Source organism: Dipodomys spectabilis, unplaced genomic scaffold (genome assembly GCF_019054845.1).
Source record: "Dipodomys spectabilis isolate Male_0828 unplaced genomic scaffold, ASM1905484v1 ptg000175l, whole genome shotgun sequence".
NCBI lineage: Eukaryota > Metazoa > Chordata > Mammalia > Rodentia > Heteromyidae > Dipodomys > Dipodomys spectabilis.
In genome coordinates, this window is record NW_024870852.1 from 21,145,828 (window position 1) to 21,170,488 (window position 24,661).

The 24,661-nt window shown below is 50.5% G+C and overlaps 1 protein-coding gene across 11 annotated transcripts in view; it reads right to left on the reverse strand.

The window, feature by feature from the left end:
- The window catches only part of Zmynd8 (zinc finger MYND-type containing 8), an 89,608-nt gene that overhangs the window by 52,966 nt on the left and 11,981 nt on the right, over positions 1-24,661 (reverse strand). For all 11 annotated transcript variants that reach the window (XM_042694508.1, XM_042694502.1, XM_042694501.1 and 8 more), the window contains one exon: positions 2,315-2,469. In XM_042694508.1, coding sequence (XP_042550442.1) covers positions 2,315-2,469 — 155 coding nt within the window. The remainder of the gene's footprint in view (positions 1-2,314; positions 2,470-24,661) is intronic.

Here is a 24,661-nt window from a genome sequence, read left to right on the forward strand (position 1 = left end):
GTATTCTGTCACAGCAACTCCAACAGTCTAAGCTTTTCCCAAGAACGCAGAAATCCAAGATCCCCAAAGGCTGGTGAGCAATCAATCAAGGACACAGAACAAAAGGCTCCAGAGAAGAGATGACTGCTCTGAACACAGAGTTGTGGGGCCAAGGGCCCATGGCTCCTTCCATCCTTGCCTATGAAATACGTGCCCTGGAGTTGGGGCTGGGAGAAGCAAAGCTATCATCTGCCTCACCGGAGTGCTCGCACACAGCCCTATTCTGTGATTTCACTGGAACTCCAATACAAAGCAACTGAGAGCTCCCAGGAATGGAGCAGATGGCATGGCGGGAAAGAGCCATGTGGGCAGGCAGAGCCCCTCTCCCCTCTCCCTTAGCACTGCAGATCACAGGGGTATGTATGTCCTTGCACCCCAGCCCTGCTGGGTCCCACAGCTCCCCATTGCTGTGACATCTGTGTGTCTTTTTGAATCTTTAGTCCTGACAGCTAAGAAATGGCTAGTGTCCCTACACCTTGTCACCAACTTCTAAGCCAATAAGCAGAGCTCAGCTTAAATGGTGTCTCACTAGCTGAGACCCTGAGGAGGTGACTGAACCTCTCTGAACCTCATTTCCCTGTCCAAGGGAGCCAGTTACGGGCTGCCACAAACACTAAGATGACCCTGTGTTAACCCCAGCAGTGGGGCAGAGCCAGTTCTGCCTCCACATTAACATTCTCAACATGATCACATCTTTTTCTCCAACTGCAAAGCCCCAACAGCTTCTCCAGGCTCCACCCATGAGATGGTGACTGATGAGGCTTGGGCCATCCAACAGGCAGGCAACCTTCGCCACAGGCAGCCACAGGACATTAGGGAAATCGGCAACACAGGTGGCCGGTCAGCACTGCTACCTGCATGTCCATGAGCCATCCATGGCTTGTGGGGGGCAGCATGGGACAGCAGGGGTCTGGAAGGCTTCTGCAAACAGCGCTCATGTCATGGCACAGGGCATGATTACGGCACTGGGCCAAGTGCCTGGCTTAGTTTAAAGGTGTTATTACCATGTGTCATGGAGCTGGTGGTGTGTCACAAAGTCCTGCAAGCTGAGCACCCCACTGTGGTGGCTGAGAGGCTCAGAGGTTGGCCACACCCACAGAGCAAAGTCCTATGATGTAAGTTGAGGAATGGAGCTAGATGCTGGTGACTCCTGCCTATAAACCTAGCCACTCAGCAGGCTGAGATCAGAGGGTCCTGGTTCAAAGCCAGCCTGGGTTAAAAAAAAAAATCCATGAGATTCTTTCCTATCTTCAACTAACCAACAGAAAAGCTAGAAGTAAGGGTAGTGGTCAAGTGGTAGAGGGCCAGTCTTGAGTAAAAAAGCCAAGGGAAGAGCTCAAGGCCCTGAGCTCAAGCCCCAGTATCATCATCATCATCATCATCATCATCATCATCATCATCATATTTGAGAGAAGAAATAGATTTCTGCACTCACGGTCAGGGCATTTACCCATGCTAGGTATCTCCTGGTGAAAGCAACTAATTAGCTGTTTCATTCAACCTCATGGTCTAGCCATTCAACACTCAACACTGGACGATCCAGAACATGACAACTCTGGGGGGCCTGACTTCCCAGTGCAGAGGAGACAGGGACACCAGCTGGTGCACTCACTAACCTGACTGGTTTCCCTACTTAGATGACCATCCAGCCTGCATTGGAGACATCCTTCAAACTAGAAGGCTCTGTAGACAAGATCCCAGATTATGTGCATCTCCCCATCTAGCTGCCAGTGGCGGCCACCAAGGAGGGGTGTGTGAGGGGTGTGTGTGTGTGCATGTGTGTGTGCATGTGTGCACACACGCACGTAGGCACACACGCGCTCAGGGTGCAGTGGGGCTAATTGAGGAAATGCTTTTCCCCCACAGCCTAGAGTCCTTCCTTTTACAGATGAGAAAAAAATATGAGCCAGGCAGGAAGCAAGGTCCTCTCCAGAGAGCTGGGCATCCCTGCTACTGGCCTGGCCTGCAGGGAACTCAGTCCTCACGGTAGGAATAAAACCAACCTAAGGGAAAGCCCTGCTTGACCCCTTTCCAGAACCATCTCCTCACCCCATCTGGGTCACTGTGCTCTGTCCCCAAAACAGATCTCAACAACCCACTGGCAATTTCCGGAGGGGTGTGGGGTGGAAGAGGGGGAGGTGTCCATTCTGAGCTGTCCTTCCATGGTGGGCAGATGGGCTCAGCTTGCTAAATGAATGTTCTAGAATGCTAGGGGAGCTGTGGGCTGCTGGCTGGCCTGTCCCCTGGTGCTGATGCCACGCCCAGTGGCTGTTACCTGCTCCTTATTGTTACTGTTGAGTAAGCCGGGTTTCTTTTTCTTTTTAATAGGGCTGGTGGCAGCCGAGGGGTCTTGTGGTGAGTGGCCGTTGGAGGAGTGTGGCGGGCTGGGGAACTTGCGCTTCTGGGCCGTTCTCTCCATACAGCCAGGATCTGAAAAGACACAGCACCCCTGATTTTTAAAAGCAGTAGAAGCTCAAGTCTTCTCGGGGCCCCCTCCTCTTTCAGTATTAACCCCCCCCACCCCCCCGCCGGGTGCCAGTCTTTCTTCAGCCTTAACATTCACATTTTTTATTTTCATTTAGTTTGTTGTTGTTATGGGTTCTGGGCTTGAACCCGGGGCCTGGGTGCTGTCCCTGAGCTCAAGGTCATGACCAGCAGGCCAAGGGTTGTCCCATGAACCCCAGGAACACTCTTGCCCCTAGAACTCGGCCCAACTCCCCCACTACATGGCAAAACCAAGAGACCGCAAGGGGTGGACCCGCATGGAAGAAGCCAACCATGCCACCGACCATGGCAGCAACCCCTCCCCTGACAAGGCCAACTGGCACACCTCCGCGGGTACCCTGCTTAAGACCCTCCTCTGGAGACACTCGCTCATTCTCACCTGGAAAGCCCCCACCACGCTCCTGAGTCAGCCCTTGAGTTCACTGTCCCATGATGTCAAATACAAATTCTCCCACCACCCACATCCACCTGCAAATGGGGCTGGAGTCCATCCATCCCACAGCCCGGATGGCCAGACTGACGAATGGCGGCCAGAGCCATACAAAGGGGGGCAGAGCAGAGGAGGCGACAATCCCAAAGGAGGAGCTGTGTACGTGCGCATCTCTGTCTCTCCTCTGTCTGCTGATGGAGGTGACAGGGCCCAATGGAGCCGCAGCATCAGCCTCCCATGATCCTCTTCAACTGGAAACAAGGGCAGCTTAGTCCACACAGGGGCAGCAGGCTTCAGAAAAATCCTGAACAAAGGTTCAGGAGACCCAGCCTGAGGGAAGGCATGCAAAGCAGAAAGACTCCACAATCTGGGGACCATCCCACTGACATGGAAACAAAGGCCTGAGGAGCCCACCGGGTTGGCCCGAAAGAACAGAGCAGCTAGTGAGGTCAAGAAGCTCACTAAAAAGATGCAGCCTGCCGGGTGCTGGTGGCTCACACCTGTAATCCTAATTCGAAGCCAACCAGGGCAGAAAAGTCTGTGAGACCCATATCTCCAATAAACTACTCAGAAAAAAGCTGGGAGTAGTGCTGTGGATCAAGTGATAAAGTGCTATCCTTGAGCATAAAGAGGCTCAGAGACAGCCCCATCAGGCCCTGAGTTCCAGCCCCAGGACCTACACACACACACAAGACACATACACACAAACAGACACACACACACACAGGAACCAGGTGCCAGTGGCTCACGCCATCTCAGGAAGCTGAGAACTGAGGATCCTAGTTCAAAGCCAGCCTGGGCAAGAAAGTCTGTGAGTTTTTATCTCCAATTAACCACTCAAGAACTGGAAGTAGACCAATGGCTCAACGTGTTAGAAAACGAGCCTTGAGCACGAGAGCTCAGGGGCAGCTCCCAGGCCCTGAGTTCAGGTCCTATGACTGATGGGGGGGGGGGGGGGGGTGTAACCTGAGTTAGGCTCAGCCCTTAGAGCCCTTAGAGGTATACCTTCTCTTGAACAAGTAAGTCCTACATGGAAACACCCCATGTGTCCACAGGGCCCAATAGCTTCCTCCCAGAAACGTATTCAATAGTCTCAGTAACAAAACAAGCTCAAGATGTCCAACCATAGGACTACAGATCTAATAATACATTACAGCCGCACCTTGGAACAGTCTGCAGCCATTCAGAACAAGGCTAGCCAGGTGTGCTGGCACAGACTAGGCATGGTAGTGCACACCTGTAATCACGGCTACTCAGGAGGTGGAGGGAGGAGACTCATGGTCCAAGACTAGTCCAGGTAAAGAGCCTATTTGAAAAACAAACTAAACACTGGGGGTGTGGCTCAAGAGGTACTGCCAAAGGAGGAAAGGAAATAAAGAAGACTGAGACTGCTGGAGAGAGCTCAGAACCTGCCTAGGATGCACAAGGCCTTGGGTTATCTAGCACCAGTTTAAAGTTTTTAAAGACATTTAAAAAGACAAAGCATGGGGCTGGGAAGGTGGCTCAGTGGTAGAGCGCTTGCCTTGCATGCCTGAGGCCCTGGGTTCAATTCCCCAGCACCACATAGGCAAAAAGAAAAATGCCGGAAGTGGCGCTGTGGCTCAAGTGGTAGAGTGCTAGCCTTGAGCTGAAGAACTGAGGGACAGCGCCCAGGCCGGGAGTTCAGGCCCCACGACCGGACCCAAAAAATAAATAAATACATAAATAAATTAAAAATAAATTAAAAAAAATAAAAAGACAAAGCACCTTTCATGGGTTTTCTAAGCCATGCCATCAAAGTAACACGGCACTGCTCCTGAGCCAGCACGCATCTTCCCCAAAACATTCCATCTAAACATCGGTGTTTACACAAATCTAGAATTCTCCTTGATGAAGAAGAAGACTGCAGGACTCCGCTTGGGGAGGGGGGCGCTCAAGAGGACGGTCCACAGGGAGTATACAGTATTTACCGTGTGCCTGGGTGACTTAATCAAAATAAGGAGCTTAAAAGGACTTGAAAGATTCAGTTTCACATTTAAAAAAAAAAAAAAAGCAGCAGGTGTGAGCCAAAGTCTGTAATAAGGGAGGTCCCAGGTGGATAAAGTTGAGGCTGGACCACAGGGGAAGGTTTGGAGTTTATTGTACATGGATCTGATGTGCTGTACCCCAATAACAGGTACTTAAGTTACATGTTCAGGGCTCAAAGGAGTAGCTCAGGGACAGCAGCCAGGCCCTGAGTTCAAGCCCCGTGACTGAAGGTCTATGGATCTGGTGAACTATCACCTCCATTTCCCAACCACTAGGTTAGGGCTCTGAGAAGAAGCGGAGCAAAGGGGTCCATTGGGCTGAAGAAAGAAGCTATTAAACAGTTAAGGACCTCAAGCAAGTCTCCCCACTTGGGCCTCCACACCTCATTTGTAAAATGGAAAGAGGAAGATAAGGGTCAGACCAGAAGTTCCTACCTGTAGTCCTTGCCAACACAAAGCACAAACGCCCCCTTCCAAACACAGTGGGGACTAGGCAGAGGGGCCTGGAAGCCTTTGTCCTAAAGATGAAAAAGACTCCTCGGTCCCACTCTTGGCCTTTACTGAGGGGAAATTAAAAACAACCACTAGAAATTCATCTACTGAGAACTTATTGCTAGTCCAGGAGCTGTGTCCACACCTGGCAGGAAACCAAAAGGGGACACTCAGGTCCTTCAAGAAGGACAGGTTCCCACACCTCTCTCCATGCATCCAAACCTCGTCTCAGCACAACACAAAACCTCTGTTGTGTGTATAGCTCCAAACACACCGTTTCCCCCCAGAGTTAATGAGCGTTCAGTGGCTGTATCCAAGGGTTAGAAATTTAATAGCTTCCAAACAACAAAAACATCTGTCAACAGCAGGAGCTATCCACAGAGGCTCTCAGGAAGAAAAATCGGGAAGCGATGGCTGCATTTGGTGTCCTTCAGGATGAGACAGCAGGTTAGCTCAGCTGTGACTTCAGGGCCTGGGCGGGGAGGGGAGGAGGCAGCTCGCCAGTCCACAAGGATGGTTAGAAACCAGGCTGTTGTCATGGAAACCAGAGCCCACATAAGGACCTTTTTCCAGAAAGCTGAGTCAAATTTTTTTCTGCCTAATGATTTAATTCTGACGAGGGTGTACGGCTAAGTGCAACTCATCTATCTATAAACTCGAGTGGTGAAAAACAGGCTCCTACAGACTGAGTCACAGGGAAATGAGCGCTTGATTCTCCAGGTGTCGGGTCTACAAGGCATTTTCTGCCACCTTCTCTGGGGTCAAACACTGCAATCTATTGGAATGGCCGGCCCAGTAGCAGCAAACCTCTGCCTCCTGCCACCCACCCACCCCCTCCCAAAAGAAATCTGGCTCTAAAGGCAGGAGTGTGGGTGAGGGAACAGGGAGGAAGCAGGGCTGCCTCACCCACATTCCTGGAGAGGACAGAAAAGTGACTCAGGCAAGCAGCTGGGCATGGAGCAGGAAGCGGCGTTGTCCCCACAATGACATTTCACGGAAATCTTGGTAACACAGAACACAGTATCTATGGCTCAGGCCTGTAAATCCTAGCTACTTAGGAAGCCGGGATCTGAGGATCAAGGTTCAAAACCAGCCTCGGCAGAAAAGCTCATGGGACCCCTATCTCCAATTAAGTACCCAAAAAAGCTGGAAGTGGAGGTGCTGTTCAAGTGGTAAAGCACTAGGGAGTTCAGCCCCAGTACTGATGTGTGTGTGTTAATAACACAGGAGAGGTCTTGGGCTAAGAAGGGACGGGCATGCGATAAGAAGCTTCCCAAACATACATTTCCCAATGTCTCATGAGCTAAGACCTTCCTTTATTACATGCATGAAGCAAGGATCTGTTCTAACCTATGGTCTAGCCCCTCCCAGCCACTAGGGCCAGATAACACAGTCACCCAGGGGCAGGGCTGAGATTTGAACCAGTACAGTGAGGGGACTCAGCTCTGCTCCCTCTGGTTTGGCCTTTGTCCCTTCAACTGTAGATAGAGGTCTGGGGTGAGGGAAGGTCCCACAGAGCTGCAAGCACAGGAAAAGGTGAGCCCCAGCCTGACACTGAGGACAGCCCCCACCTTCCTGCCCTGTGCTCCAAAGAGGCCCCTCCCCTCCAGTCCTCCTCCACCTAGGCCTGACCCACATCCGGTGATGTCACAGCTCTGGCTGGGACAGGAACAGCCCGGGGCTGCAGGGAGAGGCCAGGCCTCCTCCAGTGTTTATGTGGGTGTGGAATTTCCTTAGAACTGTCATGCCAGCTCTGCTGAGACCTGAACACACACAGCGGTGGGCCCTCAGCAGGGAAGGGGACAAAGTGTGGCTGCTAGGTCCCAGGCAAAACTGGGACAAGTTGGTCACCTTACAATGTAGTCAGAGGCACAGTGCCAGACAGACCAGGCTCCAGGGCAAAGGCCCTGGTGGGCTCTACCCTGTGCCAGTCAGGGCTAGTGCTGCTCTTCTCAGCCCTGTGAGCTTAAGGGAGTTATAACTTGTCTGGGCCTTTGTTCTCATCTACGACCCAGCTGACGCACCTTGCAGACCTATCAAAGGATTATTGAGCTCATTCAAGGAAAAACTCTTCGTCTACAATTTGGCAAAGAGACTGCAATCAATAGAAACTTTCTGTTTGGTTGGCTGGTTTTGAGACAGAATCTCCCTCTATAACTCAGGCTGGCCTTGAACTTGCAATCCTCCGGTCTCAGCCTACAATGACGGCAAGTGTGCACCTGCACACTTGGAGGCTTCAATAGTAACTACTTTACTTGGTATTTTTTGGGGGGGAGGGGGGCGGTTGTGCCAGTACTGGGACTTGAACTTAGGGCCTTGAACCCTTGCTTAGTTTTTGCACTCAAGGCTGGCACTCTACTACTTGAGCCATAGCTCCACCTTCGGTGGTTAATTGACGGGAAGAGTCTCACAGCCTTTCCTACCTGGGCTGGCTTTGAACCTCAATCCTCAGATCCTAGCCTCCTGAGTAGCTGGAATTACAGATGTGGCTGGTATTACAGATGTGAGCTACCAGTGCCTGGCTTCAATAACTACATTTCTAAACCAAAATCAATCACTCTTCCTCCTTTTCTTCTTCCTATCCCTCCCCTTCTACATCACCATCCTTCTCCAAAAGCACAGCTCAGTTCCTCCCAAGAGCCGGTTAAATTAATCCAACCACAGTTGAGAGCTATGGAACACATCCCTGCATGAAGCACAAAGCAGAATGATCGCAGCATTTAACTTGTATGTTGTTTGCATCCCTGGTTCCCAGGTAGGACACATGGGCAGGGTCAGCGGTCAGAGATAAAGGGGCAGGCAGGCAGGGCTCTGGCACCCACTAGCAGCCATCCGCCATGGCTCAAACAGGACCACACACAGCTGGCCAGCCAGCTCCAGGGTGCTAATCATTTCCGGAAGGTCCCCCCAAGACACAGAGGAGGTACCCAAACTGGTCTCCCTCCCCAGGAATTCTGGGCCCTCCCCATGGGTAAATACACCATAAAGAAACAAAGACCTGGAATTTCTTCCTGGCCCAGAGCAAGTAGAAATCCAGCCCTGGGCGGGGACTGGGGACCAGGTTGTGCTTCCAGCAAAGAATGAAGGAACCTAAAGGCCTGGAGTACCACAGAGCAGACAGCTCGCCCTCCAGCAAATGTCCCCAACCTTCAACCTAGGGTGCACCTCGGATCCACCAAAGGCTGCGGGGTGAGGCTACCCTGGCCACGTGGTCCTCCACAGCTGGCGTCTCCCATCTGGAGCCAGGAAGCGGCTGGCCGGGACCAGAGGGGAGGGGAAGGGCAAAAGGTCACACCTAAGTATGGGGAAGGGGGAGGGGGAGGTCATTTCCCAGAGAATTCCAGGCACTTGGGCACCTGACTACAAGGTGAGCAAGAGCCAGATGGCCCGGGAAAGATCACTTACCGGCCATAGAGGCCGCCTGGCTGCTCACAGGGCCTGGCCTCTCTTTTCCAAAAGAGCCCAGAAGCTGGCTCTCGGCAGACATTCTTGCTTCCGGCTCCTCGGTGGCCTCTCCCAGGAGGAGGAGGAGAGGAGGAAGAGGCAGAGAGGACAGGAGTCACCACTTAACAGGACGCATTAGGTGGCCTGACTGCCCAGCAGGGGCCAAGGACACGGTCACCTCTGCTGTCAGACTGTCTCCCGCAGACCTGCCTTCGGGTGCCCAGGCTGTGGGTTCTAATTTGTCTCCCCTGAAGCCATTTTCAGTGGATGTGCATGAATACCATGTCTGCTGGCCAGAGGGGGTGGGGTGGGAGAGGGAAGATGGGGGAGGGGGTGGATTGTGTTTTACTTTCCCTTCAGTGAACCTCTTCCTGGAGCCTGGAAGGTCCTTATCCTCTCACTAGCCTTGGGGTCACTCTCACTAACTCAGGTAGGTAATTCCGGAACATTCTTATGTAAAAGCTGGCCCCCCTCCATTGCTCTAATCTAGGGAGTGAGCTGATTTACAAGTGAATTGCATGTTTAGCCCTCACCTCTCCCCTCCCCCGGCCAGTTTCCTAATTATACCAAGAGGCAGCAGCACCAAAGCCCTTGCAGAAGCTCGGGCCCTTCATACAGCCCCCCCAACCACCCAGGCTGCACCCCTCCCTCAGGCCCAGGCCCCCAGACTGCAGCCAGCCTAAGAACAGCCACAACCCTGGCCCGATCACCACACAGGAAATGCGGAGTGGCCAGCTGCCTCTGGCCCGCGCAGGCGGGCTGGCTGGCAGCTGGCTGGGAGGCGGCTCCGGGGCTGGGTCCCGGCTGCATTATTTATCTGGGCTGCAGGCCCCAGGGTGGCTCAGGTGCCCCAGGGCTTTCACCGCCACAGGGAACAAGAGGCCACAGGGAACAAGAGGCCGCCTTGGCCCACAGCAGCTGAAGCTCAGAAGCCGGCTGGAGGGAGAAAGGGAAATAAAGGTGCCTCACAAAGGAGGTGGATGAGAGAGAAGGGCGGCCGGGACCAGGGGATGTTCCCCACCCCCCTAAGAGAGGCCAGCCTCTTAAAAAAAAACACCCTAATGAAGGCCTGGCCTTTCCTGGTCACAAGGATTTCAGAGCTTCTAGTCTTTATCAGCAGGAGATTCTAAGAATGCCACCTTCCTGGGGCTTGGTGAGGGCTGTCCTGGCCAGACAGGAAGCTGCAACAGCCCTGCCACACCCAGGGGAAGCTGGAGGAACCAGGAGGCCAGGCAAGACCCTAGAGAAGAGAGGGAATAGCGCTCACGCCACCAGCAAGGCACAAAGTCCTAGGGAGAAAAGAACCAGAAAAGGGGGTCCTGGGGGGCTTGAGGTTTGCAGATACCTGGAGGAACAGCCTGGAAACCAGGACAGGATGGGCTCTTCTAGGACTTGGGAGCACAGTCAAACACTTAGCTGTGAGTTATTTTGTCTAGTGGGGTGGTGTTGTTGTTTTTGGTAGTCTCACATTACTCAGGCTGGCCTTAAACTCCCAATCCTTTTGCCTCGACCTCTAGAGTATTTGAGATTACAGGCATGCACTACCACATCCACTTTAAGACACTGAAATGGCTACAGGAAATACAGTACTGATAATTAGCTCCAAAATACTCTATGTTTAAAGGACAGCCCAGGCCTTCCACCACATCAGTATCTCCGGCAAGCGGCATACAATAGGCGCTCAGCACATGCCTCCAACATCCACTGTGTGCCACTTAGGGGCTCAGACGTTTAGAATAGAATAAAGCAGTAGTTTTCAACAGGATGTGTGTGTGTGTGTGTGTGTGTGTGTGTGTGTGTGTGTGTGTGTGTGTGTGTGTGTGTCTGTCTGTCTGTCTGTCTGTCTTGGTCCTGGGGCTAGAACTCAGGGCTTGGGTGCTGTCCCTGAGCTTTTTTGCTCAAAGTTAGCATTTTCTACCACTTGAACCTCAGATCCACTTCTGGCTTTTTATGGTTAATTGGATATTAAAGTCTCAGGGGGGCTTTCTTGACTAAGCGGACTTCCAACTGTGATCCTCAGATCTCAGCCTCTGGAGTAGCTAGGATGACAGGTGAGAGCCACCCACATGCAGCTCTATAGTCAGAACTGAGCAAGGAGAAGGGTTTGCCACTGACATTTAGGGGGCAGAGACCCAAGGGTACAGTTCAATATCCTACAGGCCAACCCCCAAAGGAGTGATGGACCCCAAATATCAAAGTCAGGAAAACTGGTATGAATGAGCGACCTGGCAACTTTAACCTTGAGTAAATCACACACACACACACACACACGCACACACGCACACACGCACGCACACACACACACACACACACACACACACACACACACACCCTCCAGGGACCCCACTCCACAAGGACAAGGGCCCCTAAGACTTCAACCAGGAGTGAATATAGACAGGAATGACAGCAGTCAATCCAAATAGTTGCAAAGCAACCACCACACAGCAAGACTATTTACTGCTCAAGGGAGGGGTCTGTACACATACACACCCCTCCCCAGACTGCCAGAAACTAAACATAGCAGCAACAGCAGTTTTTGAAGCATTTACTTTGTTCTATTCTATTGTTAGCTCACCGTAATTCTGCAAGGCAGGTCCTGAGCATCCCAATCTTACAGATCAGATTAACTGCAGCCCAGAGGCAAAAGGCTCTGAATAAACTGGCTAGACATAAGTGCAGAACAAGGGCAAAGGCTGAGCAAGAGAGCTGGCAGTGTCTGAATATTGGCTGAGGGAGGAGAGGGCCTGGGAAATCTTTATTTCCTTTCCTGTTTCATCTTGTTTACTGAGCAGCTATTTTAAACTACTTCCCCAAGTTGGGGGGGGGGGGGCACATAAGCCTGTAATCCTACTCAGGAGGCTGAGATCTGAGGATCATAGTTTTAAGCCCACCTGGGCAGACAAGTCAGTGAGACTCTTATCTCTAATTAACAAGGAAAAAAGGCAGAAGTGGCTCCAATGGTAGAGCACCAGCCTTGAGCCAAGAAGCCAAGGGACAGGAGGGCTCAAGCCGTGAGTTCGATCCCTAGGACTGTCACACACAAGTCTTCCTTGAACTGGGAGTATAGCTCAGTGGTAAAGCACTTTTGCCTGGCATACAGGAAGCCCTGGGTTCCAATCCCAGCACCATAAAAAGTTCCCCACAAAGACGACCCTGAGATTGAGGTGTCTGTGCTTCACAAAGGCAGAGTCACAGCTTAAAGGCGTGCAGATGACCTCTGGCCCCAAGGCAACTGGCACCAACTCCAAAGTCTTCAATGCACAAACCAACTGCCTCGGCTATGTGGGTGCCATTTGATAATTCTCCACCATGCAGGGCAAGTTTGGCAAAGACACACACACACACACATACCATCACTCTGGTGGGTGCGTGGGCTCTGGAGCTAGACCACTAGGTCCCAATCCAAACACTTGCCACTGTCAGCTGTGTGCCCCTGAAAAGTTACTTGACCTCTCTGAGCCCCAGTCAGTTCAGCTATAGCTATTAACACCCTAAAGTGTTGTTAGAGAGAAGCACCTGTGGGTTATGCCTATAAACCTAGCTACTCAGGAACCTGAGATCTGGAGGACCAAGGTTTGGGGCCAGTCTGGACAGAAAAGTCAAGTAAGACATCTCCAAAATAATAACCAGCAAAAAGCCAGCCTGATGTTGGGAGCGGGTGGCTCACACCTGTAAATCCGAGTTACTCGGGAGACTGAGATCTAAGGATCTCAATTCAAAGCCAGCCCAGGCAGAAAAGGCCCCCCAGAGACTCTTATCGCCAATTAGGCACTCAAAAACTGGAAGCTGTGCTGTGGCTCAAAGGGTAGAGCTCTAGCCTTGAGCACAAAGAGGTTCAGGGTCAGTGCCCAGGCCCCAGAACTGACCAAAAGGGAAAAAGTAAAAATAAAAAGCTAGCCTGGAGCTGTGGTTCACCAGATGGAATGTCAGTGAAGCTAATGCAAGTTCCTGAGTTCAAAACCAGGCACCAGCAAAAATAAATACAGTGGTGGTGGTTCAGCTTAATTGCAGCAATGTGCATCAAGTGCAGGGTCAGCTCCCTAAAGAACCAGGATTTAAGAGCTAGTTTCAGCCCAGAGGCTGAGGGATCAGGGCAAGCTCTTCACAAGATGGCTCCGAACACCTCTTCCCACTCAGAGCAGCAATCCCAGCCCCTTCCATTCCATCTGACTTTCCAGGATTCCTCCGAAAAGGAGGCTGGGACAGAACGGCTGCCTCATGCACCTGTGTGGCCTGGGGCAGGTCAGTTCTAACTCCTAGTCATCTGAGAACTGCCTCAGACACAGCAAGCCCTGTAGGGTGAAGGGGAAAAATGCCTGGCACATAGTAGGCCTGGCATACAGTGGGCACTCAGGAAAGGGGCGTTCCTGCTTCCCTACCCATCCACCCGCTGCGTCTGCCTGTGCACATCCCACTCAGCCTTCTCGCCTCTACCTTGATCAAAGGCTACCTTGATCAAGCACCTGCCTCTCCACAGAAGCCAGGGACCCCAGCCCCCTCCCAGGAGCTTTGTATAGACCCTGAACCTCTGACCAAGCCCTGCAGTGCCTTCGGGAATGGTCCTGCCCAGGGAGTTGCCCCTGCATTTCCTCAACTCCAACTGCCAGGCTCTCTGTCAGCACTCAGCTTGCTTCTCCATCTAGAACGTTCCGTGCCCCATCTTCTCCACGGTGGCCAACCTCACCCAGCTTTTGGCTCAAATGTCACCTCGCCAGAGGTGTGTTCCCTGCCCATCAACACGTAGCCTTATTCTGTTATCCTGAAACTGGGGGTCCCCCTTCACTGCAGCCCCCTCTAACTAAAACTGTCCTTGGTTGGCTCTTGCTGCACCCCCTGTGAAATGTGAGCTGCACCCCAACACAGCCCACAGTGCTGAGACACAGCACACAGCCCAGCCGGCAGAGGCCAGGACACCGCACACACACACCCCTGCCAGGGGAAGGGAAGGGGACACAGTGTCAGGACAGGGTTAACTATACAAGATGCTGTGCCAGCAACCTGACTCACAAGAAACCAGTTTTTCTTCCTGGGCCTAAGAATTTCCTCCCGCAAAGCAGGCAGGCAGGAAGGGGCTGTGGCACCACCCAGGGGGCGCTGTCACGGGGAACTCGGCCATTTCAGCACCCTAAGAGGACCGTAGAACTGGACACTCCCCTTCCCACAGCTCAGCCACTCTCCTTCCCTCCCTGAGGCCCATCTCTCCAGAGAGTAGAGAATCTGGGAAGACTAACATCCTGGGTGCAGCCAGGGCCTCTGGCTCAACACAATTCCTGAGCAAAATAGAAGTGGGGGACCTCATGGGGTTTCTTGAGGCCTGGAAGAAAGCTACTGTTTCATAATCACTGAGCCTTGAAAGCTCAGACTCTCTCCAGGGAGAACTCTCTCTCTGTCAGAATACAACAATCACTACAAACACTCTCACACTCTCACTCTCTCTCCCCATGATCAAGATGATTGGGCAAGCCAGGAGCAGGTGGCTCACACCTGTAATCCTAGCTACTCAGGAGGCTGAGATCTGAGGATTGCAGTTCAAAGCTAATCCGGGCAGGAAGGTCCATGAGACTCTTATTAACCACCAAAAGCCAAAGTGGAGATGTGACACAAGTGATAGAGAATAGCTTTGAGCACAAACACTCAGGGGCAGCACCCAGGCCCTAAGTTCAAGCCCCAGGACTAGCAGCAGCAGCAACAACAAAAGATGGTTGGGCAAAGTTGTTCTTTGCCCTTTGTCTTTCAGGGCCCTCTGGAATTCCACCTGCTGTATGAGCCAGGGCACTGCCACCCTCCCACCTCCATAAATGATTAAGGACTTGTCCTCAATCAAGGAAAAGAACACATTTCATGTCCTCTTCCACCCACTCAATGTCCATGAGTGCAGAACATTCCATCCTCTTTCCTGCCTCTGTCAAGTTCAAAGTCAGCACCCTGGCAGACTGGAGAGGAGGCTAGATTTTCCAGATACCGGGATCTGTCACATACCGTGGCCCCCCCTCGGCTGTACCTGGTTCCAAACTAGATGGAGTGACGATTTCTGGGAAGAGAGCTGCGGTCCAGCTGTGTGGGCCGGGTTAGGAAGAACCTGTCAATAAGCAGATGGAAGAAACCCAGGATGCAGAAAGGAGCCATGAGTAGCCAGACCATTGGGAAGATTGTATGGCTTGGGAGGCCTAGAGGTGACCAGGCCAGGCATCCACAGGCACAATCTAGTCCACAGCAACTGAATGCTACTTAGAAATCTTTTTGTTTTTCAAGTAATTTTGTTACCACTAAGGTGTTTCACAAGTTAGGGAATGAGTACATTTCTCTTTTTTGGACTATGTCACCCCTTCTTTTCCTTTCCCCCAGTACTCTGAAATTTTGAGCTAAGTTGTGAATACCTAAGATACTGGTAAAGGGCCAGGTACCAACGGCTCACACCTGTAATCCTAGCTACTCAGGAGGCTGAGATCTGATGACTGAAGTTCAAGCCAGCAGGAAAGTCTGTGAGACTCCTGTTTCCTATTAACTACCAAAAAGCTGGAAGTAGAGCTGTGGCTCAAGTGATAGAATACTAGCCTTCAGCAAAAAAAGCACATGAGAACAGGAGACTCTGAGTTCAAGCCCTAGTTCTGATTCAACAAATGTGTGCACACACACGTAAGACACACACACACAAGACACTAGCAGAAACAATTTTTTAATCTAGATTTCTAGTCTCTTAAAAATAAGATTAGAGCTGGAAATGTGGCTTAGTGGTAGAATGCTTGCCTAGCATGCATGAAGCCCTGGGTCTGATTCCTCAGTACCCATAAACAAAAGGCTCAAGTGGTAGAGTGCTAGCCATTAGCAAAAAGGAGGAGGGGGAGGATGGGAGAGGAGGAAGAGGCAGCAGCTCAGGGACAGTACCTAGGCCCTGAGTTCAATCCCCAGAACTGGCAAAAATAAAAAATAAGATTATAAGATCAGGCCCTCCAGGTCCTTCCAGAACAATCTCTAGGCTGTTCTGTCCAGTGTCTCTGTTTCCAGAGGTCTCCACTGTTCTTAACTTTTAGATCACTAAATTTAACACAAAAAAATTCCTCCCAAGGTATAAGGGCAAAGTGGGGAGGGAAGGGGAGACAATGGGGTAAATGACAGGATTGGGGGGACACAATGGGGTAGATAAATGGAAGGAGCAAAGACCGTGGATTTTTTTCCCAAGGAAGGCTGGGTTCCAGAAATGGCAACCTCACCATAACAATCACACACATTTGTTCATCTATCCTGTTAGGATGAAACTCTAATCCTTTGCATTTTAGGAGAAACTCACTAGCTAACCCACACCCCCAGCTCCTTTGGATTTTTTTTTGGGGGGTGGGGGGCTGGAGTGGGAAGGAGGGCTGGCTAGTGGTACTGGGGTTTGAACTTATATTTCTGTAAGAATAGAGGAATGGCACTGAAAATATATAAAATTTAGTCACCCAGAGAGAGGGATTTCAATCTTTTGCTTTGTTAATGCTGACCTGTTACAAGGAGATGCACTGATTTCATAGCAAGAGGAAAGTCCAAGACACCATTGATTCTCCTTAGAGTCAGCTAGGAGATCTCCGCTGGAAAACACACACACTGCGGCCATTTGCCATGCCCCTCTCCCCTTCCCTGCTTAAACCAGGCAGGTAAGAGCAGGCACACGGGTCCAGGTTAGAGTGACCCCAAGGGCCTAGGAGCCAGGATGTCCAGGCCTGGCTGAAGGGCAGCTCAGGCTGAGACAAGAAATCTCAAAAGATCTTCTCAAAAGACAGGCAGGCCCAGGAGCGTCTCATCAAGCAAAATCATCTAGAGTGTGTTCAATTCTACACTGGTCCGTGGTGAGTCGTTTCCCCTACACACCCAGCACAGAGTAAGTACCTTCATCTGCTGGGACCACAGAGCAGGCTGTGAATGCGATGGCAACCTGCCAATGCCTGTTTACATCCGGGTCACCCCGTGCCACGCCTGCTCTACATCCGGGTCACCTAGTACAGCAGCCTCCAGGCCCAAGGGGCAATCCAACACTGAGCAAGGAATGTTCACTTTCCTTCAGATTAAGTTTAAATAGTCACACACAGTGAGTGGCTCTCATAATGGATGGCACAGCTGTAGAAACAGTTCAGCAGGGAGACACTTCAGAAACTGCCGGCCCCTTCTCCTTATGCACCTGAGGGATTTAGTGGTTGAACTCAAGGTATAAAAATTGGATAATGAGGCCTATGTATGAGAACTGGCCTTTCTTTCCTCCTGGCATGGAACTCAGAAATTTGTATACATGAGAATTTGATCTAGTCAGGAGCCAGTGCCTCATGCCTATAATCTTGGCTACTCAGGAGACTGAGATCTAAGGTGCTCTCTTCAGAGAAAGCAGCCTGGATGGAAGTAGGAGGCCACCTGGGGCCTCCAGGAGCAGCAGGAGGGACAGCTGTGCTGTACAGGAAGGAACAGTCTGTGGGCCCCTTGCAGCCTGGCTCCCAGGCCAGAACACACAGAGCAAAGCCTTCGATCTCTACCAAAGACTAAAGGAGCTAGTAGAATGGCTGGGGATTTGGCTGAAGTAGTGGAGCATTTGTGTGGCCCTGAATTCAAATCCAAGTACCTCAAGAAAAAGAGGAGGAGGAGGAGGAGGAGGAGGAAGCCATTGCCCTAGAAATTGAAAACAGGAGGGATGGACACACATTTATTTTAGAAAGAGGCCAGCACAAATGATGGGTCAAGAAGAAAGGATTTCAGGAGAGGCCTCGTCAAAGAACAGCCCATCCTTAGGGACTGAGGCTGCTCATCATTTCACAGACAACAGGCATCTGAGGCCCAGGAACTGTTTCCCGGTCTAGGTTATGCTGGAAATGAAGTTGTCTCAGGCCAAAGGCTGCTCTTACTTCATTCTCTGCTATCAAAGTTCTCTCCCTCTGAGACCACCAAAATGAAGAACTCTTCTGTACCAGCTAGAACAACCCCCGGGGAGGAGAATGGGTGTTAAGCCCAGCCAGGGATAAAGGATGATGAGCAAGAGCAACAGGCTGGGTTCATCCTCACTTAGAGCCTTAAAACTGATCAGAAGTTAAGAGAAGAAAAGAGGATCTTCCATGTATTGGCAAAAGGCCCTGTGGTCCGAAGTGGCTCTCTTTCCAGGTCAAGTGTTAATGAAGTAGACAGAAAAAGAATATAAAGAGGAGAGGTAGCAGAACCAGCAAAGGCCAGTGCATGAGGACTTAAGAATAGTGATGATCCTAAAAGCCAAGGAGAGCAAGGGGTGGAGTTCAGGAAGACCTACAATTCCCCTCCTAGGTCTGTAGCCAAGAGAAATGAAAACCCATGTCTACTCATCAGTCACTACTCACCACAGCTGTTCATGAAAGCCAAAATCTAGACACAACCCAAGCACCCACGCCCATACACAAAATGCGCTATTTGCACACAGGGAAGCCTGGCACCATGGCATGGCCTGAAGCTCCAGTTACCTGGGAGGCTGAGGCAGGAGGATGGCTTGAGTTTGGGAGTCCAAAAAAAAAAGAAAGAAAAGAAAAAGAATCCACTCAGGGCTGGGGTGTGACTCAGTAGGAGGGCATTTGCCGAGCATGTGTAAAGCCATGGATTCAATTAGCACTGCCAAAAAAGAAAAAAAAAAAATCTTAAAATCTAGCCAGGTACTGATGGCTCAGGCCTATTATCCTAGCTACTCAGGAGGCTGAGATCTGAGGACCAAAGGTTCAAAGCCAGCCCAGGCAGAAAAGTCCTATTAACCACCAAAATGGTGCCATGACTGAAATGGCAAAAGTACAAGCCTGAACAAAACACTCAAGCCAGAATGTGAAGCCTTACATTCAAGTCCCAGTACTAGCAAAATAAATAAAACAACACAAATCTTTGTGTGGGTGTGTGTGTGCATGCGTGTAAGTGCACACGCCGGTTCTGGGGCTTGAACTCAGGGCCTGGGCACTGACCCTGAGCTTTTTTTGCTCAAGGCTAGACTTGAGCCACAGCGCCACTTCTGGCTTTTTCTGTTGATGTGCTACTGAGGAATCGAACCCAGGACTTCATGCATGCTAGGCAAGCACTCAACCACTAAGCCACATGCCCAGTCCTAACACAAATCTTAAAATCCAAAAAGCTCCAGCTGGGTGCTGGTGGCTCATGCCTGTAATCCTAGCTACTCAAGAGGCTGAGATCTGAGGATCATGGTTCAAAGCCAGCCAGGGTAGGAAAGTCTGTGAGACTCTTATCTCCAATTAACCACCAGAAAACCAGAAGTGGCGCTGTGGCTCGTGGTAGCTGAAGAGGTGAGAGACAGTGCCCAGGCCCAAAGTTCAAAACCCACGATGGAAGGCAGGAAGGCAGGAAGGAAGGCAGGAAGGAAGGAAGGAAGGAAGGAAGGAAGGAAGGAAGGAAGGAAGGAAGGAAGGAAGGAAGGAAGGAAGGAAAGCTGTCATGCCAGGTAACCAGGTGGCTTACTTCTGTAATCCTAACTACACAGGAGACTGAGATCTGAGGACTTGAAGTTCGAAACCAGCCCAGACGGGAAAGTCCTACAAGACCCACAACTGACCCCCCCCAAAAAAAAAAATGGGGGGAGAAGAAAAAGAAAGAAAAGCTTCCAGAATTCCACCAGGCCTAAACCTGGTACCTTTGTTCTCAGGCATTTAAGGTGGGAAAGACCAGACAAGTGATTCTTCCCAAGGCTGAAAATGGTCAGCGTGAGGTGACAGCCCTCTAGGGAGGTAGCAGGCACATAAACATGAGTCTAGGTCAGGCTTCAAAATGGGGCAGGCACCAGGTTTTCCCCATCTCACCCACAAACCAAACCACAGGGAAGTCTCAGCCAAGGGACCACCCACAGAAGCACACAGAGGCCACGCGGAGCACGTGACAACTGCCAATCTGGAAAGCCACGTCAAATACCTCAGGCTGAGATGTTTCAGACATTATTGGGAAAGGAACGATCCAGTAAGTTAACTCAAGCCCCAGAACAGACACTTTTGAACTGCTAGAGGTGTTAACTATGCAAGAGAGTTTAAAGTATCTTTTCTGTGTGTGTGTGTGTGTGTGTGTGTGTGTGTGTGTGTGTGTGTGTGAGAGAGAGAGAGAGAGAGAGAGAGAGAGAGGGAGAGAGAACTGGGAGTTGAACTTAGGACCTACATACTGTTCCTTAGCTTTATCTACTAAAGGTTAGTAACTCTACTACTTGAGCCACACCTTTATTTCCAACTTCTTAATGGTTTACTGGAAATAAAGACTCTCAAAGACTTCCCTGCCAGAGATTTGGCTTCCAACTTTGATCCTCAGATCTCAGCCTCCTGAGTAGTTAGGATGCTAGGTGTGAGCGGCCAATGCTTGGCTCCAAGGATTATTTCCTCAAAGAAAATTTCTCAGTACTTGTCACAACCTATGATTGAAGTGTGTTTATGGTACTATTTTCAGTTTCCTTGGGGAAAAAAAATGGAACAAAGTCTCCTATCTCATAGCCATCACCATAAACAATCCCTTTGTGAAAGACTTAATTTATATACAACAGTGAGAACACAGATCCTGTACTAATTAAGGTCTGGGGCTGGTTTGCAAATTGCTTTAATTGTACATTCTCCAGCATCCTGCCACTGAACACATATCCATCCCAGGCAGATCTCAGCAAGAATGATACTGTTCATGATTTTAATATCTTGGGTTTCCGCTCCATCTGTGCCTGGCTTCCAAGTGGCTCACACCCTTCCCTGAGCCTGTATGTTTTCAGTGTTGGCACCCTGGCATCTGCACACCACGATCATTACCACAAAAAAAAAAAAAAACGCACATACAGCAGGATGGAGTCGAAGCAACCCAAACAGGGAGCCTTTGTACAGAGATATGAGCAGAGGCGCCCAAGAGCACAGGAGATTTCAGACTTCTGGGGGCTTGTTCTGATTCAGGCACTTCGGAGCCAAAATCCTGCCAGGAACTTTGCTATGACCCATCTCTCCGAAAATGCAAACTGACAGCCCATCGGCCATGTCTGTCCAGAGATGGGTTTCGCCCCGTCACGTATGGTCTTCGTGAAAATCGGTCTGCACAGACATTTCTATTTCTACCTAAACAGGTCCAGCTCAGGCAGGCCTCCCTCATCACGGCTGGACTCTGCAGGAACTCACTGGAACCTCTCAGAATGAGGGCTTTTCATTAAGTACAAAACCTAAGGGAAAACCAGATCCTAGCCAGGCACTGGGTGGCTCACATCTGTAATTCTAGCTACTCAGGATCAGAGGTTCTTGGTTCAAAGCCAGCCCCTGTAGGAAAGCCCGTGAGACTCTATCTCCAATGAGCTACCAAAAAGCCAGAAGTGGAACTCAAGTAGTAGAGCACTAACCTTGAACAAGGAAGCTCATCAACAGAATCCAAGTCCTGAATTCAAGCCCCTGTATCACCATGCCCCCCCCACACACATATGCACAGACACAAAAGAAACCCTGGGGTCAGAGGCGTGGTTCAGCTGGTAGAGCACTAGCCAATGAGCAAATACATCAGGTACTGAGTTCAAGTTCTGGTCTCAGACCTAAAAAAGAAACCTTGACAGCAGAATCCTCCTTTGAGATTGCATTAATCTATGTGAGCCTCAGTTTCCTTAACTATAAGATAGCATGGCACACCAATACTATAATTACCAAGCACTAACGTACTTGGCAAATAACACCAAGCACCTAGTACATGCAAAAGATGAGTTGTGCAAACATACCTGGCATCTAGCCAGTGCGTCTGACTGATGTTTGAGTACCTTTGAGCAAATCACGCCTGTCCCCCCCCCTCCCCCCGCACAAATGCCAAGCTGACATCTTGAAAGCTCCAAGGCTTTGTCTTCTGAGAAGTGAGCAGCCTGGAAAATGTCACAGCTGGCATAATGGCCATGAGGATCGGGGAATTACTCAGACTGCAAACTGAAATTTGGTTAGAGAATCTGAAAGGCTGTTGTGAACTAGATGTCAGAATGTGATTAAAGAATTCTAGGTCCAGTGCAGTGATGCACACCTATAAGTCAAGACATCCAGGAGGCTGGGATGGGAGGATCCCTTTAACCATGAAATTGAAGAAAAGCCTGAACCACACAGCAAGATATTAACTAAAAAAAAAAAAATCTTTAAGTTAAAAAAGTAAGGTCATTCTGGGCTGGGAATTTCACTTGTCTAACATATATCTAGCCCTAAGCTCAAGTTTTCACCACTATCACAAAAACAAAAACAACAAAAAATGAAGCCAGGTGCTCATGGCTCATGCCTGTAATCCTAGCTACTCAGGGAGGCTGAGATCTGAGGATCAAGGTTCAAAGTCAGCCCCAGGCAGGAAAGTCCATGAAACCCTTCTCTCCAATTAACCTCCAAAAAACCAGAAGTGGAGCTTTGGGTCCAAGTGGTAGAATGTTAGCCTTGAGTACAAAAGCTCAAGAACAGCACCCAGGCCTTGAGTTCAAGCCCCATAACCAACTAAAACTACATAAAAAATGAATTCTATACCAATTCTTGTCAGAGTTTCTGTTTGGGGGTAAAAGGAACTTATTGAGCTTTTAACTCAGGGCCATCTGAGCCATACCTCTAACTCCAATGGTCAGAGTCTGTTACAAGAGCAGAGCTCAGGACTGTTCGACTCAAGTACACAACAGTGTTGCCTGTTTCCTGAGGTGCCAACACTCTAATCTGTATCCTTTTGAGGGCCCTACCTACACTCCCTGCTGTGGGGGTACTGTTAAGTGTCCAGATCCAAGTGTCTAGACACCAGCCCTTCCTTAGACAGAGGGCAGACACCGGAGCGATGGACTGTGCCCTGCTGTTCCTAAGGAGGGCAGCCCACACCTCCCACCTCCAGTCCGGCCCTGAGCCAACCACCTTTCTCCTAATCCATCCAGCTCCCACCCACATGAACCATAGCTGCTCAGGACTGTCATCTGGGCACTGAAGCCCTGAACTTTCCTAACCACAGAGAAGTAGGCCAGAGGAGGAAGAAGGATTCACTGCGCCCAAATCCTCATCACTCTGTGAGCTTTGAGAGAAGACAGCCCTCCATCCCAGACCACCTTCACCAAGGCCACATCGCACGGCCCAGACTTCAGTCCTGGGAACCTCAGCTACCCCAGAATCTTCCAGCTCAGGCTTCCCCTCAGCCCAAGAGGCTCCACCAGTCAGAAAGGAGAGACTACACATGCGGCCTCCCTGGGAGAGAGGCTCAAGGCCATCCTAGGGTTCCTGGGGGTAATGCCCCCTCCAAAGCTGGCAGCCCCTTCTCTCACGGGTTCCCCAATAACACAAGGCCCTGAGCAATTCTTCCAACTGCTGCCACATGGCATTCCCACAATGCTACGAAGGCTGGCAGGACAGGAAAACAGCAAAGCAGTCCACAGGAACGTGTATCTTCCTGCATGCCCACCCTGCCCGGTACCCTGCTAGGCCCTTGGCTCAGGCTAAGAGGGGGGCAGACCTACCAGGAGAACCTGTCCCTCCTAACCATCCCTGTGCTCACGTTCCCAGACCCCATGCTGAGCAGCCTGAGTGAGCAAGCTTTTATTTAAAAAAAAAAATTTAACTTTGTGCTGATACCAGGGCTTAAACTCAGGGCCAGGATGCTGTCCACAAAACACCAGAACCAACACAAACAGCCCCCCTGCCAAATTATAACCCGGCATATTAAAAAAAAATTCATCTTGAGTCTATACTAAAATCTGAAGGATTAACTAAGTATGGGAGAAGCAGCAAATCCCCTGTATAGAGGGAAGTCTGCAGCTGCTCTTCCCGCACGTCTGCAGCACAGTGTACCTCCCCAAGGAGGCAGGCTGGAAAGAGAAGAACTACCACAGTCAAGGTCAAGGTCAAGATCAAACTGCCACGGTGAAGGTCAACAGGAACCACCACCCCTCTATGGTCACTCTAACACTGCCCTTGATTTGTGACGCAAAGGGCACTCGGTTTACCTCAGTAACCTTGTCAGCCATAGTCTAACCTTTGAAACCCATGAAAGACCTGAACCAGACTCAACTGCCAAGGTCACAGAAAGAGAAGCCTGAGGAACCACTGCAGCCACGGGGAAGCTAAGCAGCCATGACAACTACATGCAATAGTTGCACTGGTGGGATTCCAGCCTAGAAACGGGACCTGAGTGGGAAAAGCAGAGGTCTAAATGAAGCATGGGCTTTAGTTGGCAATCATGTACCAACGTTGATTCAGAATTGGTGAGTCCACCCACACAATGGATGATGACAACAAAATGTGTGTGTGTGTACAGTTAAGAGTAACAGAAGCCAAGCACCAGTGGCTCATGCCTGTAATCCTAGCTATCTCAGGAGGCTGAGATCTGAGCATCACAGTTTGAACTCAGCCCGGGCAGGAAAGTCTGTGAGAATCTTTGATTAAAAATCACAGAAAAAAAGCTAGAAGTGGCACTGTGGCTCAAGTGGTAGAGCACTGGCTTTGAGCAAAAAGGGGTTCAGGGACAGAGTTTGAGCCCCAGGACCAGGAAAAAAAAAGCAACAGAAAATGGCAGAATGATTCCATCAGATGAGGCCACCTGAGGTACTGTGCATGATGACAAGTACAATGGCCCTGAGCAGTGTGGCACAGGACACTAGGACCAGGAACCACATATAGGACAAAGGACATATGGGCTCCAAAGAAAGAAGCAGAAAGCGGAGAGGTGGAGCTGGGAAGAAATGACACAGGAGAGCAGAATGTCACAGAGGAGTGACATCCAGCAAGGCAGGACACAGTGACCTCGGATAAGCTGAGGGCGCTGGAAGGTCAGAGGGGCT